The 18,077-nt window shown below is 39.6% G+C and overlaps 1 protein-coding gene across 1 annotated transcript; it reads left to right on the forward strand.

Annotated features, from left to right (window-relative positions):
• Positions 1–3,907: 3,907 nt before the first annotated feature.
• Positions 3,908–17,565, forward strand: pygma (phosphorylase, glycogen, muscle A). The gene is made up of 20 exons (XM_042499607.1): positions 3,908–4,246; positions 6,831–6,932; positions 7,033–7,111; positions 7,236–7,339; positions 7,548–7,679; positions 7,775–7,886; positions 7,974–8,056; positions 10,698–10,841; positions 11,067–11,159; positions 11,352–11,498; positions 12,699–12,862; positions 13,030–13,144; positions 13,233–13,334; positions 14,303–14,450; positions 14,599–14,657; positions 14,762–14,903; positions 15,040–15,247; positions 16,443–16,577; positions 16,784–16,850; positions 17,016–17,565. Exons 1-20 carry the CDS (start codon positions 4,004–4,006, stop codon positions 17,163–17,165), a joined length of 2,529 nt encoding a protein of 842 aa, XP_042355541.1. The 5' UTR covers positions 3,908–4,003; the 3' UTR covers positions 17,166–17,565.
• Positions 17,566–18,077: the final 512 nt, after the last annotated feature.

Here is an 18,077-nt window from a genome sequence, read left to right on the forward strand (position 1 = left end):
GAATAAAGCAGTTAAAGACAGGAAGAAAGTGAGAAACTGTAAATTACCACATAAATTCCCCTGTGAACCAGCCTACATAGCTCTTACCAGCCACAGTCAGTCAATTGCCATTTACACCCTTTTCTAATGCCTGCATAACAACACAGGTGCCTTAATAACTGTGGTTACAGTTGGGCAATCAGAGCATTCATTAACATCCTAGTTAATTGACTTAATATTCCCCAGGGAGTAAAATCAAAATTGAAATTAATTAAACTTCCATGCATCTTCCTGATTATAAGATGAAGAAATCATAAATAACTGCATTGGCTGGAAAGACAGGCAGATACTGCAGATATAGAAAATAGGGAGATGATACAAAAAACTGGTCACGTTGTGTGCTGGCACATAGATGTGGCTCAGCGGCTAGACTGTCGCAACAACTCCATTTGTTGTTGAAAATTTGCCTTCACATCAAGAATATTATTGTTTTTTTTTTTTTCCCCCTCACAGTTTCCATCAGGCAGAGCATCCATTCAGTGTGGTCTTGAAATGCTTGATGTACCATTTGACAGAACAGCCAGTAGACATGTAAGAACATAATTTGCTCATCATAATGGACAAATCGGGGGCATGCCAGCTTCAATCTCTGTCATCTGTTGTGTGATGGTTCCTCTGTTCTGGGGGTCATTTGGCATGCGGGAATATTAAAAGGAAACATAACAGGAAATGGTGTAGACGGCATTTATATACTGTGGAAGTTCTAAAAATTCTTCAAATGATGCAGAAATGGCCATGAAGTGCTGCCAACCACTTCAACCACCACCAGCAATTTGATTTCTTTTTTAGCTCTTGTGGTGTTTGACAGTAGCATCTTTGCCCCCCCCCAACACACACACACACACACACACACACACACACATACACATACACACACACCCCTTTTTTGCATCTTTTTCAATAATACAACAAAGTGGCAAATGGATAGAAAGATGTGATGATGTTACTCCCAGTACTTTTCCTGTCAACATTTATCCAAAGCGCGGTGCAATCTCGTACATCGTGACATTAAAGTAACAGTCACTCTTTCATCTGGCTTTTAACCAATTTCAGACCAAAGGCAGAACCCCCTTTCTCTTTTTTAACAAGATAATGATAAGCATGCAGTACTGCATCCTACTGAAACAGCTCAGCAAACAGCGCTTTCCTCCTTATGCTGCGATCCGACTCATAGTAATATACTAGTGTTGTCTGCCGGCTCTTGCTGACATTAACAAGATATGCCTTTCAAATATCATGGCCTTTGGGACTGGGTCAGAGTTACTATTTATAGAAGGTCAAGACTTCATGATAGTTTGGCTCGCGACAGTGATAAATGAAAATAGAGCGGGTTAAAGTAGCTCATCTGCAGCTGCTTTTGTGTCTGTTATTGCTCCAGGCTCTTGAACAGATGTGATCTACATAGACTCTGGATCACTGGTTTATAACTACTTACATTACCACTACTTACAGTACTTGTAAAGTGATACAGTAGCATGGTGATCTTAAATGTCGCAGTGCTGCTGTTCGGGTTTCAGTACAAATACGTCCTGATCCAGGGTTAAATGCTAAAACAAAATACGTCCTGTAACTGCCCTCTAATGCAGACACTTATAAATAACATGTCATCCTACAATATGGGAATTAGCTGACGTTTGCAGTGCTTTGCTTTTTAGGTGCAACAAAATACATTTTTTGAAAATCTAATATAGCGTTACCATCTGCTGGCCAAGACACTCCTGCCAACTATGGGGTAGAAAAACAAGTTAGCCACTGTGGCTGCCAGATATTATCTGCAGCATGTGTTTCTCTCTACACTATCAAACAATGCTTTACACATGCGGGCAAGATTTTATGTCACACTATTATTTTAATGATGATGATGAACGATGCTGGATCACTCAAATCATTGTAGGCTGTCAGCTTGGTAAAGTCACATTCACCCTTTATGTAATAGTAAAATACAGGCATGACAGAGAATACAAATTTTGCCTAATAGAAAGGTTCAGATGGTTCTTACTGCTTTGATCAGGTTGACAGGAAATTATCCATCAATTATTTTTTTTTAGTTTTGACTACATAAATCCAACAAAAAAAAAACTGAGAAGTATGTTATTTAATTACGAATAGATACACATTAAATGAAGTCATGGTTCTGCGAGGGTGTAGGTTTTGTTTAAACATCAGGGGGGCGCATGTGATTCAGCAGCCCATTCTCACTCTCGACTTGTCAGATATCAACACTTTTATATTGGCATCAGAAACTGACGCACAGAGGCAGCATTCTTGAATGTGGTATGATACCCACTAGGCAGCTGCAGTTTTTGATACAGTGGGCAACAGTCCAACTTGTCAAATACCTCCACTGTGTCAGTGGATCTCAGTGTCAGGCACCAACACACAAAGGCACCATCTACAGCAGTGACGCCCCTGGCAGCTAGCTCAGGGTTTCCCACACAATGAAATATTTGTGGCAGGCTGCCACAATTAAAACATGTGCCGCCACAAAAACATTTTTTAGCACTACTGAAATATATTTACCATGTGGCTATGCATTACACCCCTCAGAGACAGATGGAGCAGAACAACAACAGGCGTAGCGAAGGTATAACCATTCATTGTGCTGGGGCTAAAGGTTTGCATTCACTCACTCTGCAGTCTGCTTCTCCTCTCAATAATCGATCAGATCAACTCTGACTAGACCAACTGATCAATAATTCACACTGAGACCCAAACAGCTGCTGAGGGTTAAAAATAACTCATGATGAGTTTCACCTGCACCGCATTCACAGACATGCAAAAACATATTTAGAAAGCATGCACAGCATGCAAGATAGAAAAAAAAGGGGGAACGTTTTTGACACAGATTATGATTCTTTGGGAAACATTGTATTGTAGTAAAAAGAGCAAGAAAGTTTGTATAGGGCGGGCAGGAGGGAAGGTGGATGGGTCAAACAAACACAGGAGTTTCACCTGGAAGCCTGCTGTTCGTTTCCACTGTGAACATAGCCTTTTAGTATGTGTAACATGCTATACTAGTGACATATGTCACATGAAGCAGGTCACATTACTAACTACTGTTTTTTTTTTTTTTAAGCCAAACCACAATGTGTTTTCTAAACCTAACCACGGACCTCTGTTGCCAAAAGCTAAGAAAGTAATCCTAAAAAGAAAGTGTTTTACTCACATTGCAAATTTATTTTGAAAAACACTATGCATGTAACAAGCAGAAAATATAAAACAGAAGAGCATTTTAAAAAGATGCAATGCATCCCTGAGAATCCAAAACTGACGAAGGAGGGTATATTTTGATGACGTAGACGTGAACTGATAAAGTGCCATTAATTGAAAAGTTGGGATAAGAAAAGATGGAGGATACTCTGCCAGAAAATTTTAAGTGTCAAAGACTTAATTTCCAGCATTCTGGTAAAGTTTTATGCACCAATTTGTGCATTCCCTGCATCAATTTTAATGTTAATGTATTATTTTTTTTTTTCAAAATAAAATTCTTCTGCAGTTTTCATAGATTTTTTTGTTACATTTCGTTTTGTTTTGATTTTGACATACGCAGCATACTAGAACATACAACATGTTTTTACTGGCCTTGACAAATGCAATGGGACATGGTGAGAGGGACAAGTCCCCTGAATCCCCCTGAAAGCTAAACCTACACTCTTATGTCATGATGCATGTGCTGCCAGCCTTATATCTTTGATCCAACATGGGCCACTTTGCCAGTCATGTGTCACATCATCGAAAAGTTACAACCTCTATGCCCAACACATGCCCCACCCTTCACCTAATATATCCAACCTGCTCCACCCTCCACTTAATATTCATAGTCGTGCCTTTAAAAAGCTGAACCTGAGCCTGCAGTGTGGGTGCCTCTCCTGCTGTGTGTGTCTGGCGGTGTGTGTGTGCCTGCTGTCTTACTGTTTACATTCTGCCAGAGTCGGAGCCCTGAGCTGCTACAACTCGTGCCACCATGTCTAAACCCTTGTCTGACCATGATAGAAGGAAACAGATTTCAGTGCGAGGCCTCGCCGGCGTTGAAAACATTGCCGAGTTGAAGCAAAATTTCAACAGACATCTCCACTTTACGCTGGTCAAGGACAGAAATGTGGCTACCAGAAGGGATTACTACTTTGCTCTTGCCCACACTGTGCGGGAGCACTTGATTGGCAGGTGGATCAGAACCCAGCAGTACTACTATGAGAAAGACCCCAAAGTAAGTGCAAGTCACCAGCATTTACAGTGATATGAATCACCATGAATACATATATGAATTAAGGTGTTATTCTTTTAACAGCATAAACAATATCACATCTTGCATTTGTGATAAAGACAATAATACTACATGTTGTACTCTATCACAGTTTTCCCCACACACAGTACAGGGGGAACGCAGGCAACTATATTTCATTTAATAACTGGTTCACATGTTTACGGTGACATTTATGGTAATCTGTTGCATCGTGAACTCATTGCATGCCCAGCACTGCACAGTGGTCACTGTTTTCATTAGCATTCTGCACCATAACCTGAATCTTATACGGTTTCATGAACTAACCTCTGCACATTTCACACATTTTAAACAAAAAGGCCAGGAATCATTTTCATAAGAGCAGGGGATTTATATTCCCCAACTGTACTTTGAACAGCCTGATGTCAGTGTAAGGTCATGGCATTTAAACTTCATCAGGGCTTCTTAGCACTCTGCTGGTATGCTGCCGTTCTTATAGTGTGTTGAAACATTAAACCTCCCTATGACCTTCTGTTCCCATCCTGTCTCACCATAAAGCACATAACCTCTTACTGTGTGTCATACAAGCACATGCCTCCGAGGCCATCCGAGTTCATATATAAGCAGCCACATAATCCATCGGTGAGGCTGTATCTCAGCAACTGCCGTGTTATTAGCTACAGAGAGAACCTTAAAACAACAATAGGCGGCTGGCTAGAATAAAGCAGCAAACTACACCACATTATCGCCTGAAAATGTCACACAAAACTATGTGTAATCACAAAAGAGGGTTCAGACGCAGAGGGGAAATTTGCATTTACTTAGCAGGAAAAGTGTTCCTTGCAAGATAATTAATAACTGCTGAAAAACGGAGGATGAGTTTTCTTTTTCTTAACATAGGAAGAAAAATTCTTAGCGCCGCGAGGTCATTGTTCCTTGACTGAAGTGCCAAAGTCCTAACATATTAACCTCAGCAGGAGGACGTGTACTTCTCACATTAAGCTAGCTTTCAGAAAGTGTTTAATCAGATATTTCTGCAACCTCTAACTCAGAAACCATCTGACCTCCTAACTGTATCACCTTGTTCTGGTGCTCTTGACTGAAAAGGTCAAAGGTGAATCCCTTAAAGGTCTAACAGAAGGCGGGAGGAAATGTAAGCTCACGCACTGCAAAGTGGCTGCAACAAGATTCATTTTTGCTCATGTGCATTCTAGGGAAAAAAAAAACATCTAATCAGCATAATGAGATGAAAGAAGGGTAGAATCCGATAAGATTTGGAACATACAGTCATATATTATTCAAGAGATCCTGTTAGCTACGCAGTGATATAGCCCTGTCAGTTGTGTTCATTATTATTTTACTATCCGAACCACTTCGCTCCAGACTTGAACCCCACAATGAAAGGGTATCAGGCTCAGGCTGACCTTTACAGCGACCTCTACAGGAGCTATTTTTGCTCGGGCCAAAATGTTGGTGTTATGCAACACCCAAAGCAATCTGTCCCCTGTTCCCTCTCCCCTCTCCTCTCCTCTGCCTCTCCTCCTCCGCCTGTGTCCGCCCCCTCCGTGTCAGACGGGAAAATAACAACTAAATGGCAAAGGCTAAACACAGGCTCAGGTGGCACATTTCTGTGCACTCTCAATGATGAGCCTAAATCATAAAACTTGAACAAGTCTTTGACAGTCTGGGGTAGATGTTATTGTGACATTTGGCTCACAATTTCACAGATTTGTACACATCAAGAGCAATGTGGAATGTAACTAAGTACATTTACTCAAGTATTGTACTTAATTAAGTAAAATTTTTTAAAAACAATTAAGTAGAAATTTGAGGTACTTGTACTTTACTTGAGCATTTTCTTTTCATGTCACTTAATACTTTTACTCTGCTACATTTCAGAGGGAAATAATGCACTTTTTACTTTCCTACATTTATGTGACAGCTATAGTTACTTTACAAATTAAGATCTTTGCATAAAAAAAAACATAAGAGACAGATAAACAGATAATGCAAGTAAAACTGAAACAAATACTTTATTAATCAAATAGCTGATTGACTGAAATTTTTTTGCTTACTGTTTTGATAAAGATTAATTTCTTTTTTCTTTTTTTTAATTTTGAGTTTTAGCGGGTATTTTGCTTTTTTTAAATATATATAAAATATATATATATATATATATACGTTTTGGGGTGGTGTTTTTTTAAATTATTTTTAATAACATTGAGGTTGGGGGGGTTAATTTTGAGTTTGGGGTGGATTTTTTTTTATTTAATAATTTTCAGTTTGGTTTGTTGGGTTTTTTTTCTATTTTTGAGTTGTTGGGTCAGTCTGTTTTTTTCTTGTTTTTCATCTGCATTGGGTACTTTTACTTTTAACAATTTAAGCACATGCCCCTGGTTATACATACATACTTTAACATAAGTAGCATTTGTTGGACTTTAACGTGTAACACATGGTATTATTACTATTACTAAAGTAAAGGACTGGAAAACTTCCAGCTAGACTGGACAGTTTCTAGCTGGTTATTTACTTTGATATAGATTTTTTTTCCCACTTCTTCCCAATGTAGCGCGTGTACTACATCTCCCTTGAGTTCTACATGGGCCGTGCCCTCCAGAACACCATGGTGAACCTGGCGCTTGAAAATGCCTGTGATGAGGCCATGTACCAGGTGAGACATACTTGCCTCATTTAGTCCTTGTGTAACTTTAAAATTTGCTGTTTCCATTATTTTTTCATTTGTCATCATTGTGTCCTGTTGTCCTCTTTAGTTGGGCCTGGATATGGAGGAACTGGAAGACATGGAGGAAGATGCCGGTTTGGGAAATGGTGGCCTGGGACGTCTTGCCGGTAAACATCTTTTCACCCGTCATACTTGATAAATTCAAATTATTGTTACCCCCGTTGTCTGACTTTAATAATGCATTGTTTTTACATAAGTGCTTGTTAAATGTTGATTTTTTTTCTCTCTCAGCCTGTTTCCTGGACTCCATGGCTTCACTGGGTCTGGCTGCCTATGGTTACGGTATTCGCTATGAGTTCGGTATCTTCAATCAGAAAATCGTCAACGGTTGGCAGGTGGGAAATGAAAATAATCTAAAGATTTCTTGTCTCAGTGAGCCAAAATATCTACTGCTGGTACTTTTTCACCTTAAATCTGCAGCTGGATGAGTTCCTTTTATCATTATCATGACCTTGTGTTATTTATCATTTTCTATGTCTGGCCTGGCACAAAAGCCACTAATGAGTGTTTCTCCTCTCCATGTAAATTGATATCATTATCCAGGTTGAGGAGGCTGATGATTGGCTGCGCTATGGCAACCCCTGGGAGAAGGCACGTCCTGAGTACATGCGTCCAGTGCACTTCTATGGCAGGACTGAGCATCACCCCGATGGTGTAAAATGGGTCGACACTCAGGTGAAAATATGATCAAAAGTAAATTGAAATGAATAATAGTACATCCTTTTTGAGGTTATACTTATTTACGTCTCCTCCTGTGATGACATTGACAGGTCGTGCTGGCTTTGCCATATGACACCCCCGTCCCTGGCTACAGAAACAATGTTGTCAACACCATGAGGCTGTGGTCAGCGAAGGCGCCTTGCGAGTTTAACCTCAAAGACTGTACGTGTCCTTGAGAGATCAGATGTTTTCAATCATGCAACAGCTGTCAAATTAATCTAAATGAAAGGATTTTTTTTTTGCTTACAGTCAATGTTGGTGGCTACATTCAGGCTGTCCTGGACAGAAACTTGGCTGAGAACATCTCCCGTGTGCTGTACCCCAACGACAACGTAAGAAAAAATGACTATATTACCTTTTAATCCACCTGAACTGCACTCACAAGACAGCCATGCACATGTAAACCTGGATTAGATGAAATACCTGAGTGGTGAAAGGTATATAGGAGCTGTGGACTGTATGGCTCCTGTATGACTGCGGGGCTCGTCTTAACTCGGATGGATTTCCATAATTTGGACCCCAACTGGTGTCCTTTATCTTCAGCTAGAACCACGGTGCGCTCCCTCAGCTTCCTCTGAAGCTTTCTTTTATAGCTGACATAAGAACTGCCCACCATGTGCTGCCGACTCCCTAAAGGCTCAAGGAGGAGGATTTGGGTGATAACCATCTAGCTCGAGCTATAACTCATGTCAGGCCTGGTAATTTATGTCTGTGCAAGTGAGAGCAGAGACAGTGGTGGACTTTATATTTCACCCAGGTTTGAATGAGGCTCAGTCAGTATTTCGCTGCTGTTCTATCATATTGTGTATCTCTATTAACAATATTGAAATGTTTAAAGAATTAGTCTATTGACCCCTTAACACCTAGGTTAAAATATTTTGTCTTATGCTGCATTTAGATGCATTTTTAATAGCATTTAAACCTCTAAAACTGGAGACAAATTAAAACATTTCTTTCAAAAACACAAGAAAAAACATAACAAGCAACTTGGCAAGAAAGGCCCTGCAAACATCCTACACAAATAGTAAAAGGCCACAAGGAAATGATCTGAAAATAATAATTAATAACTAAAAGTGTTTGTAGGAGGGACATATGGTGGCTTATTGTATGGTATTTTTTATGACTGCTGGAGGGCGACCTTACAGATGTTTTTATGTGTATTTTTATTGTTTTTTGCTATTGTTGATTGAGAGTTTGAACACTTCAGAAAAAAAATACACAACAAAATATTATCTTATCTTAATTTCTTTTTATCTATTTGGGCCATTTCTTTTTAAGTTGTCCTCTTCCCATGTTTTCAAAAGAAATCAAGCCAATTTGCTCAGGTTTTAAAGGGTTAACTGATTAGTTTGCCATTATGTGCTTCATATTAATGGACTGATTTCTTGAAAATAACTTAACAGATCAACCTATTAAGAAAACCTGAATTTTGGGGCGGAAATAATTTTGGGGGGGGCGGAGGTACAACCAGTCTGGCATATATTGCAGGGCTGCATAACTCAGTAATAAAAATAAAAATATTTACATGCGCATTTGACATTTCCCACGTTGTTTCACACAGGTGATAGCAGGGGACCTAGCACATACCTGTTCTCCTCAGCTTGCTTCTGTATTGCTGCCCAATTTCATGGCATTGTCCCGCTGCTTCCATGTTTGTTAATCCTCTCAGAAAAAAAGCTTTACATCCTGTTAGTCTTCTTCCTGATCAGGCGCCGTCTTCTCCGAAAAATAACGCACAAAGGGGGACACGAAGTCAGCGTCTTGTCTGATAAATTAGCAGTTCGCCATTTTAACCGAGAACCACTCCACCTTAAATGTGACTATTTTTACCAGAGCTTTGGTGAAACACAACTTCCCGTGGTCCACACCTGGGGGTTGCATCTTAAATTTTTCTTTAAAAGGCCGACTTTCAACCGAGTGCTGAACGCCACTTCTTCTTTCAAAAAAACAGCCATTTCACTTCCGCCAACTATGAGCCAATGACAACAAAGCAACAACCAGGCCCGCTTGGCAATTGGCCAATCAAATTGCAGCGGGGCAACAGGTGATCAGCCACAGCTGCCCTCAAATGTATGCCCTTTTTTTGCCAAGCAGGGGCGTTTCTAGGATTTGAGGACATCGGGGGCTTAGCCCAAACCTCAGTTGGGGGGTCCAGGGGATTCTTCCCAGGGATTTTTATTTATTTATTTATTTTTGGATAATGGTGAACAAGCTCCAGTTTGGTGCTTTTTTATGCACACAGGTACCTTATCTATTTATTTTTTTAAGCTTTTCATATTATTTATGAATAGTATTGAGAAAATTATTGGTAGCTGTTAGCAATTAGTATTGTGTACAGAACAGCTATTATAAAAAAAATGTATTGACTAGAGATGGAAGGTGTCGTAAAGGTCATATTTCTTTAGCTGCTTTTGTCTTTTTTTTATTTGTTTAAACCAACATAATATTCAAAACTGATAACAAAAAAAACATTAGTGGTCATAAGTGGTCACTTCTATTTTCTTTTTTTCCTTAATAGCCTAAATGTGAACTTCAAAAATTAATTTTCAGAAGATAAAAATCAAATAACTTTCGAATTAATAAGGATGCTCCAGTTCAAACTCTGAATTCAGCTTCATAACTATCTTTATAAAATTATTGGGGGTGGGACTTTAAATTTACACAATGTATGCTCAGATGCAATACACTTGTATTAACTGCATCATCATACAGCAGTATATTACAGATGGGTATTTGACGTTACACTGAAATGATTCTAATTGCATGATAATTATACTAAAGATATACAGAGCCTCTCTGGTGCAACCACTTTCATGTTACATTAGGTTTGGGTAATTAGATCATTAAATGTGAAAGATTGTCCATGCATGAACACAAGACACTAATGTGCAAAAGGCTATGTTTAATGAATAAAACACCTATTGATGTTTGCCTGCAGAGCAGAAACAGACAAATATGTGTCTTTATCTTCAGTTCTTTGAAGGAAAGGAGCTCCGTCTGAAGCAGGAATACTTTGTGGTGTCTGCCACCCTGCAAGACATCATCCGTCGTTTCAAGGTCTCTAAGTTTGGCTCCAGGGAGATTGCTCGCACAGACTTCAGCAAACTGCCTGACAAGGTGAAGCGAAAAACTCAACAAAATAGTTTCTGTCAAAAATGAAAAGATTTCCCTCTGATGTTCTTTCTGTGCTTTTGTTAAATTGCCTCTGTCAGTGTGTTGAACAGGTTGTAGGTGGGGTTTTATTGTATCTTATGAGAATAGTTGAAACAAACAGTATCTACAAAGCACTTTACGGCACATTCTATTTCTGCATTGGCATTTAATAATGTTCTGCATGTTCAGGTTGCCATCCAGCTGAACGACACCCACCCAGCCATGGCCATCCCTGAGCTGATGAGGGTGCTGGTTGATGAGGAGAAACTTGACTGGGAAAAGGTGAGGGAGAGCAACACAGACTTTTACACATCATCACAGTTTTGTTTTTCAATCTTAATACCAATATTAATATTTAAAACCATTTTCTGGCTTTGTGTTCTGATTGTAACATCACCATTTTAGTGCAGTTATTAATCTGTTTACCACCATCTTAATAATGACTTTCACAGTAAAATATTCAAATGTATTCAGGCCTGGGACATCTGTGTGCGCACCTGTGCCTACACCAATCACACCGTCCTTCCTGAAGCTCTGGAGCGCTGGCCAGTCGACCTGTTTGCTCATCTGCTGCCTCGTCACCTGGAAATTGTCTATGAAATCAACCGTCGCCATCTGGAGGTTAGTGCTGCACATTGCAACATGTTATCATATCCACAATGCATTGCATACAATGTGTATTTATGGCAGCAGAGGAGGCACATGCTGTTCACTTTGGCAGTGCCAAGATAATAATAAAGTCTTAAAATAGAGCAACTCCTCTTCTTTTATTTGAACACATTGTAATGAATGTAAGTTAAAGAATGTATGAGACTTCAAAGTTCTGTATAGTCAGTGACTTTGGGTGGGAGGGGATTACTTTTTAAGTGGGAGCTTTATGGGGTTAAATTTACAATACCAATATGAAATTTAAAAAAAAAATGATGGATGGACAATGACTGGATATTTCTAAATGTCTGTGGCTATGGAAAGATACCCTAGAAAATCCTGTTAACCCTTTGAAAGCTGGAACGACATCACTTTTTTTGTGCTGTGCTCATACGCCTTTAATACACATTTAAACCTTTGGCCCCAAGAAAATCGGTTGGATTTATTTTGAAAACACAGCTAAAAATGCAATGAGCAACCTGGCAAGAGATGTCCCACAATTTACACGAACAAAGGAAAAGAAAATAACCTGAAAATTAGTTCTAAGGAGAGAAAGAGAGATATTATTAGAAGACAATATTTTAGAAAAAATGGAAAAATATGACAAACATTATACTGTTTATTACTGTGATTATTATTATTACTACATAATTGTAATAATTATCCTTCATTATTTTATCGTTATATTTTGTTGTTTTTTTTTATTACTTTACCCTTTTTTATTTCTAAATTTTCCAGTAATTTGTAACTTCTTGTTTTTGAAAGATATCAAGCCATTTTTTCCAGATTTCAATGAGTTAAAATGCAGGGAATACAGATAGGCACAGGGAACTTAATGCTGTAAGTCAAACAACAAGGTATTTTTTATTGGCTTTTAATTGCAACATCTGTCAGAGTTAAGTTACGTGATGGCACACATTTGTGCTTAATGGAAGAATAATATTTCTGACATGGAGGGTGGGCAGGTTTTATGAGCTGAAGCTCAATAAAACATTTTTATTTATCTACTTACATACTGATGGGAATCATCATGTTGCTGCTCATTTGATATACTTTAGAATTGCTGTGTTGACCTACTTCAATGTGCATAATGATAGACATTAGCGAGCAAAATAAAAAAAAAATACAGCCTATTAGTTATTTTTTGCCACATGTTCTTTTTTTACTTCGCAGAGAGTTGCTGCCAAATATCCTGGTGATTTTGATCGTTTGCGCCGCATGTCCCTCATTGAGGAAGGAGGACAGAAGAGGATCAACATGGCCCATTTGTGCATTGTGGGTTCCCATGCTGTCAACGGAGTGGCCCAGATCCACTCTGACATCCTCAAAGCTACCGTGTATGTCCCCAAAATAAACACTCATTTGCCTGTAACACTCTACAGTGGTAAATCAACCAAAATGTGTAGTATGTAGTCGGTTTCATACATCCATAGCCTCTATAATTTCATGGGCGACTGCACCATCTCTGTGATCTGATAAATGTGACGCTTCACTCTGCCTGCAGTTTCAAGGACTTCTATGAAATGGAGCCACATAAGTTCCAAAACAAGACCAACGGCATCACCCCTCGCCGCTGGCTGGTCATGTGCAACCCCGGGCTGGCTGAAATCATCGCTGAGGTTAGCTGTGTTTTAACACTCACATGTGTCGTACAAAATAAGTTTAAATACCTTTTTAACAAAAAAAAAAACTTGATCTCATTAACAGAGAATTGGTGAGGACTTCATCCGTGACCTCGACCAGCTGCAGGCTCTCCGCAAGTTTGTGACTGACGATGCTTTCATTCGTGATATTGCCAAAGTGAAGCAGGTGAAGTAATTCATTTTTTCTGTTGTCTTAACTTAAATGTATGCGTCAGTTTGGAGATATTTTAAAATAGATCACCAGACTTTTTTGTAGCTAGCAGTGGCACAAAGGAATCCTTGGCTTTAATGATAATACAGATTTTGACTTGACACACAGTACATAGCTGTCAGGCAGCAAAACCAGCTCTGTGATCACTGTCACAGCTTACATTACCAGCTTTCATTGAAGCCTCTACAACAGCAGTGTGCATTGAAAGTCAGTTTTCTTTTACATGTGAATTATGTTGTTTTCATTCTTAATGTCGTTGTGTTCTCCTGTTCTATCATTTAAAATAGTTTTGCCTGAATTGTGAAAGTGTTTCTGCTTGGTCACAGCAATACTGTCAGCCGCAATCTGGCCAGTTTATTTGGACCTCTACCGGGACGTCATTCATCATGAGTCTCGGCCGACTAATGTAACAGGTCACAGTCTGATTTCTTTCTTCCAGCAGGCAAAACTTGGACCTATGCTAGGCCAGGTCATTTTTGATAACAGTCCAGTGATGGCAGTGTCTGCAGCTAGAACGGGCCAGTTAGCTCCAATTCTAGGGCATCATTCCTCCGGCGTCTCAGCCGAGTAGGGCAAGCGACCGCGTCCTGACTTATTTCCTCTGGCAGGCTGAGTTTGGGCTGATGCTCGGCCAGGTCAACTGATTGATAACAGTCAAGTGATGGCAGCGTCAGCAGCTGGAATCGGACCTGTTTATTTCAGCCGATTCTGGGGTTTAATTTCTCCCAAATCTCAGCCGAGTTGGGCGACTGGATGCGATGGCAACAGGCCCACATTATTTATTCCGGCATTCCGAGTTTAGGCCAACACTGGGCCAGGTCGTTTTGGCTATCTGGGTTTACGCAGCACATACAACTGGTCACGCAGGTTGAAGTCGGACTTGTTTTCTTTCATGTAATGAAGTCAATGTTTTGATAAAATAGGAAAACAAGATGAAATTTGCTGTGCACTTGGAGGAGCACTACAAGGTGAAGATCAACCCCAACTCCATGTTCGACATTCAAGTCAAGAGAATCCACGAATACAAGAGACAACTGCTCAACTGTCTGCACATCATCACCTACTATAACCGTAAGAGAGCATTTTTAGTCTCCTGCCCCACACATTTCCTTCTATCCGAATATCGAGATAATCTCAGGGAAGATTGCGTGTGTGAGAGCCTGAACAGACACACAAAAACATACACTTCAGTCCTGAAATCTCTTCACATCTCCGCCAGGCATCAAGAAGGAGCCAAACAAGCAGTGGACCCCAAGAACTGTCATGATCGGAGGAAAGGTTTGCAGTTTTACAGCATGCAGCTAACCTGGTTTTAAAAACAAACTCATCCTTACATCACAAATTCATCTATCGCTGTTTCTCCAACTGTTCCTTTCATGCAGGCTGCTCCTGGATACCACACTGCCAAGATGATTATCCGCCTGATCACAGCTATTGGTGAGGTGGTCAACAACGATCCTGTGGTGGGAGACCGCCTCAAAGTCATCTTTTTGGAGAACTACAGAGTCACACTGGCAGAGAAAGGTAATCACCAAATAATGTTTCTCTCTCTATCTGTTATCATCATCCTGTTCCGTCCTGTTGAGGATTTTTTTAGTATGCAGCATAAATCATGAACTCTTATTGGAGTCATCAACCCTTTACTTCTGTCATATTTCAGCCATCCCTGCAGCTGACCTGTCAGAGCAGATCTCCACAGCCGGCACTGAGGCCTCTGGCACCGGCAACATGAAGTTCATGTTGAACGGCGCTCTAACCATCGGTACCATGGACGGAGCCAACGTTGAGATGGCTGAGGAAGCCGGCGAGGACAATCTTTTCATCTTCGGCATGAGGGTGGATGACGTTGATGCACTTGACATGAAAGGGTAAGGAATAAATTTATCAGTCCGAAACATTGTATTTATCTTTTCCAATACTACCTTAATATTTTGCTAATAAAATGAGTAATATTACCTCTATACCACACATTTTTATGCCTCGGCACTTGCAATAGCCGTGGCCGGAGGCTTTATATTTTCAGGTTGTCGATTTGTCTGTATATGCGTCCCTCTGTCCCATTCTAATGAAAGCAATATCTCAAGAACGCCTTGAGGGAATTTCTTTAAATTTGGCACAAATGTCCAATTGGACTTACAGATTTTGGTGGTCATATGTCAACGGTAAAGGTCACTGTAACCTCATCTGTCTCATTCTCATAAGTGGGATATCTCAAGAATGCCTTGAGGGAATGTTTTTTAAATTTGGCACAAACGTCCTTTTTTGAGTCAGGAAAGAACTAATCAGAATTTGGTAGCCAAAGGTGAAAGGTCAAGGTAATTGTGACCTCGTTCGTCTTATTCTCCTTAATGTGATATCTCAAGAAGACCTTAAGTAAATGTCCTCAATTTTGGCACAAATGTCCACTTAGACTCAAAAATGAACTAACAAGAATCTGGTGGTCGAAGGTCAAGGTCACTGTCATCTCACAAAACATGTTTTTCACCACAACTCAAGAATTAATTTTCTAATTATGACAAATTTTACACAAATGTCTAATAGGATAAAATAATATCATGACGTCATTTCTATCCAAAAGGTAACATAATTTGATCTCACTGGTGGCTATCAAAGGGAGCAGAGGCAGGAAAATGGTTCATCCCTGCCTTTTTATTTATATATTCATATATTTATTGATATATATTTATTTCTGTCACTACAATGGTTAATGTCTGTGAATACAAGAACACAGCGTGCTGGTATCACATCAATTTGGGGAAATACCTCAAAGATATTTCATATGTCAAGACCTTTTTATATTATGCGGTGAGCTCCATGCGCTCTGACAATCCTGCAGCTTTGCACTCTTTCACAGAGGTTTTAGTAATGACCACTTTCATCACGTTTTTTTTTTTTTTTTTTTTTTTTTTAAATCAGAGCTGAGGTTTTCCACACTAAAAGCTATGTCCTTGGGGAACCCATGAAGGCACTGACTACTACGCCTTTATTTATGGGTCAGTTACTACAGCAACAAGCTTCTGTTTTTTCTCAATGTGTGTATTGTTTATTTTCCATCCTGCTTAGATACCACGCTGAAGAGTACTACAACCGCCTGCCTGAGCTCAAACAGGCTATTGACCAGATTGCTGGAGGCTTCTTCAGCCCAAAGCAGCCTGACCTGTTTAAAGAAATTGTCAACTTGCTGATGCATCATGACAGGTAAAGACACATCTAACATTAGCAGCCTGAGGCACACACATGCATACACACACACAAATAAGAACGTGTATAAACTTGCATGCTGGAAAAAACAAAAACAAAACCAAAAAAACAACTCAGCCTTTTGCATGCACACTAATATTTGTACAGTTTTCACTGTAAATCTGTTGTTTTTCATTGAGTTAATGGCACTCTTTTCTGCACAGATTTAAGGTCTTTGCTGACTATGAAGATTACATTAAAAGCCAGGAGAAAGTCAACGCTCTTTACAAGGTATGATCAGTAAAAGCCTCATAAGCCACATAAAGGCCTTTTTTGTATTTATAGATTTTAATTAGTATGGGTATATTATGAGTATCACTGCTGATGGAAGGGGACTAAGGGCTACTTATTACAGAACTTATCACTCACTTATCAATCGTTTCATTATCACACTAGAACCCCAAGGAATGGACCAAGAAGGTGATCTACAACATTGCCGGATGTGGCAAGTTCTCCAGCGATCGCACCATTGCCCAGTACGCCCGTGAGATCTGGGGCATGGAGCCTACGCTCGAGAGTCTCCCTGCTCCTGACCACAAGGTATAAACTGTCCACATGACAGCCAGCATCCCAGCTCTCCGAGCTTCTATCATTACGCGGATGCCTTCAGAACCTCCATGTGCGTCTGGTAAAAGCCCCCACAAACCTGCATCCAAAAGGGATTAGAATTGAATGCTTCCTGCATGACTACATTGTGTCTTACACCAACTCTTGGCTCTGGCTCAGTTTACATTCTTCATACCTGTGGATTCACAATATCCATGTTACAGACTGGTGTTAAACAAAACTGCTTTTGCAATACGACATCGCTACACAGCTGCTTTAAGGTGGATAAAGGAGCTTTGTGGTGGGCTTTGTGAATTTGTTGGTGATATTTTTTATTTTAAAAAAATAAACTCTTGTATTTCCACTCAGACCCATTCTGAATAAAACCTGTATTAATTAACATGACAGCCTGGGTGACTTTTTTCCATAGTGTACCATTCTATTTCAGGGACTAATAATTTATTTAATTATAATACACTTTAGAATAAAAAAGCGCAAAGGCAATTTGAACTATAGCCTATAAACCGTGTTGAACAGCACATTCTACTCTGTGTTGATGATTGATTTTGCCAACTTTGCAAACAAAATATTGACAGTGAAGGGAAGCCTGAATTGAACTCCTGCCATGACATGGAACTCCAGGAATGACTCTGCACGTGACAGGGACTAGAGGACCAGAGCCGAGAATCAGGTTCACATAAGAATTAACCCTTAGAAACCTGAGCACATTGGTTTTATTTCTTTGAAGAACATGGGAAGAGGGCAATGAGCAAGAACAGAGAAAATGACCAATAAATGAGCAAGAAATTAGTAAAAAGTACAACAAAATAACAACAAAAAAAGAAATTTCTGAATAAATAATAAAAAACAAACAAACAAGGAAATGACCTGGGAAAAAGAGCGTAAAAACAA

Source organism: Plectropomus leopardus, chromosome 13 (genome assembly GCF_008729295.1).
Source record: "Plectropomus leopardus isolate mb chromosome 13, YSFRI_Pleo_2.0, whole genome shotgun sequence".
In the NCBI taxonomy this organism is placed as follows: domain Eukaryota; kingdom Metazoa; phylum Chordata; class Actinopteri; order Perciformes; family Serranidae; genus Plectropomus; species Plectropomus leopardus.

Coding starts and splice junctions, on each gene's coding strand:
- pygma (XM_042499607.1), top strand. CDS start 4,004: ATGTCTAAACCCTTGTCTGACCATGATAGAAGGAAACAGATTTCAGTG. Junction 13,335..14,302: donor ATATTGCCAAAGTGAAGCAG/GTGAAGTAATTC, acceptor TTGATAAAATAG/GAAAACAAGATGAAATTTGC. Junction 16,578..16,783: donor TTGCTGATGCATCATGACAG/GTAAAGACACAT, acceptor TTTTCTGCACAG/ATTTAAGGTCTTTGCTGACT.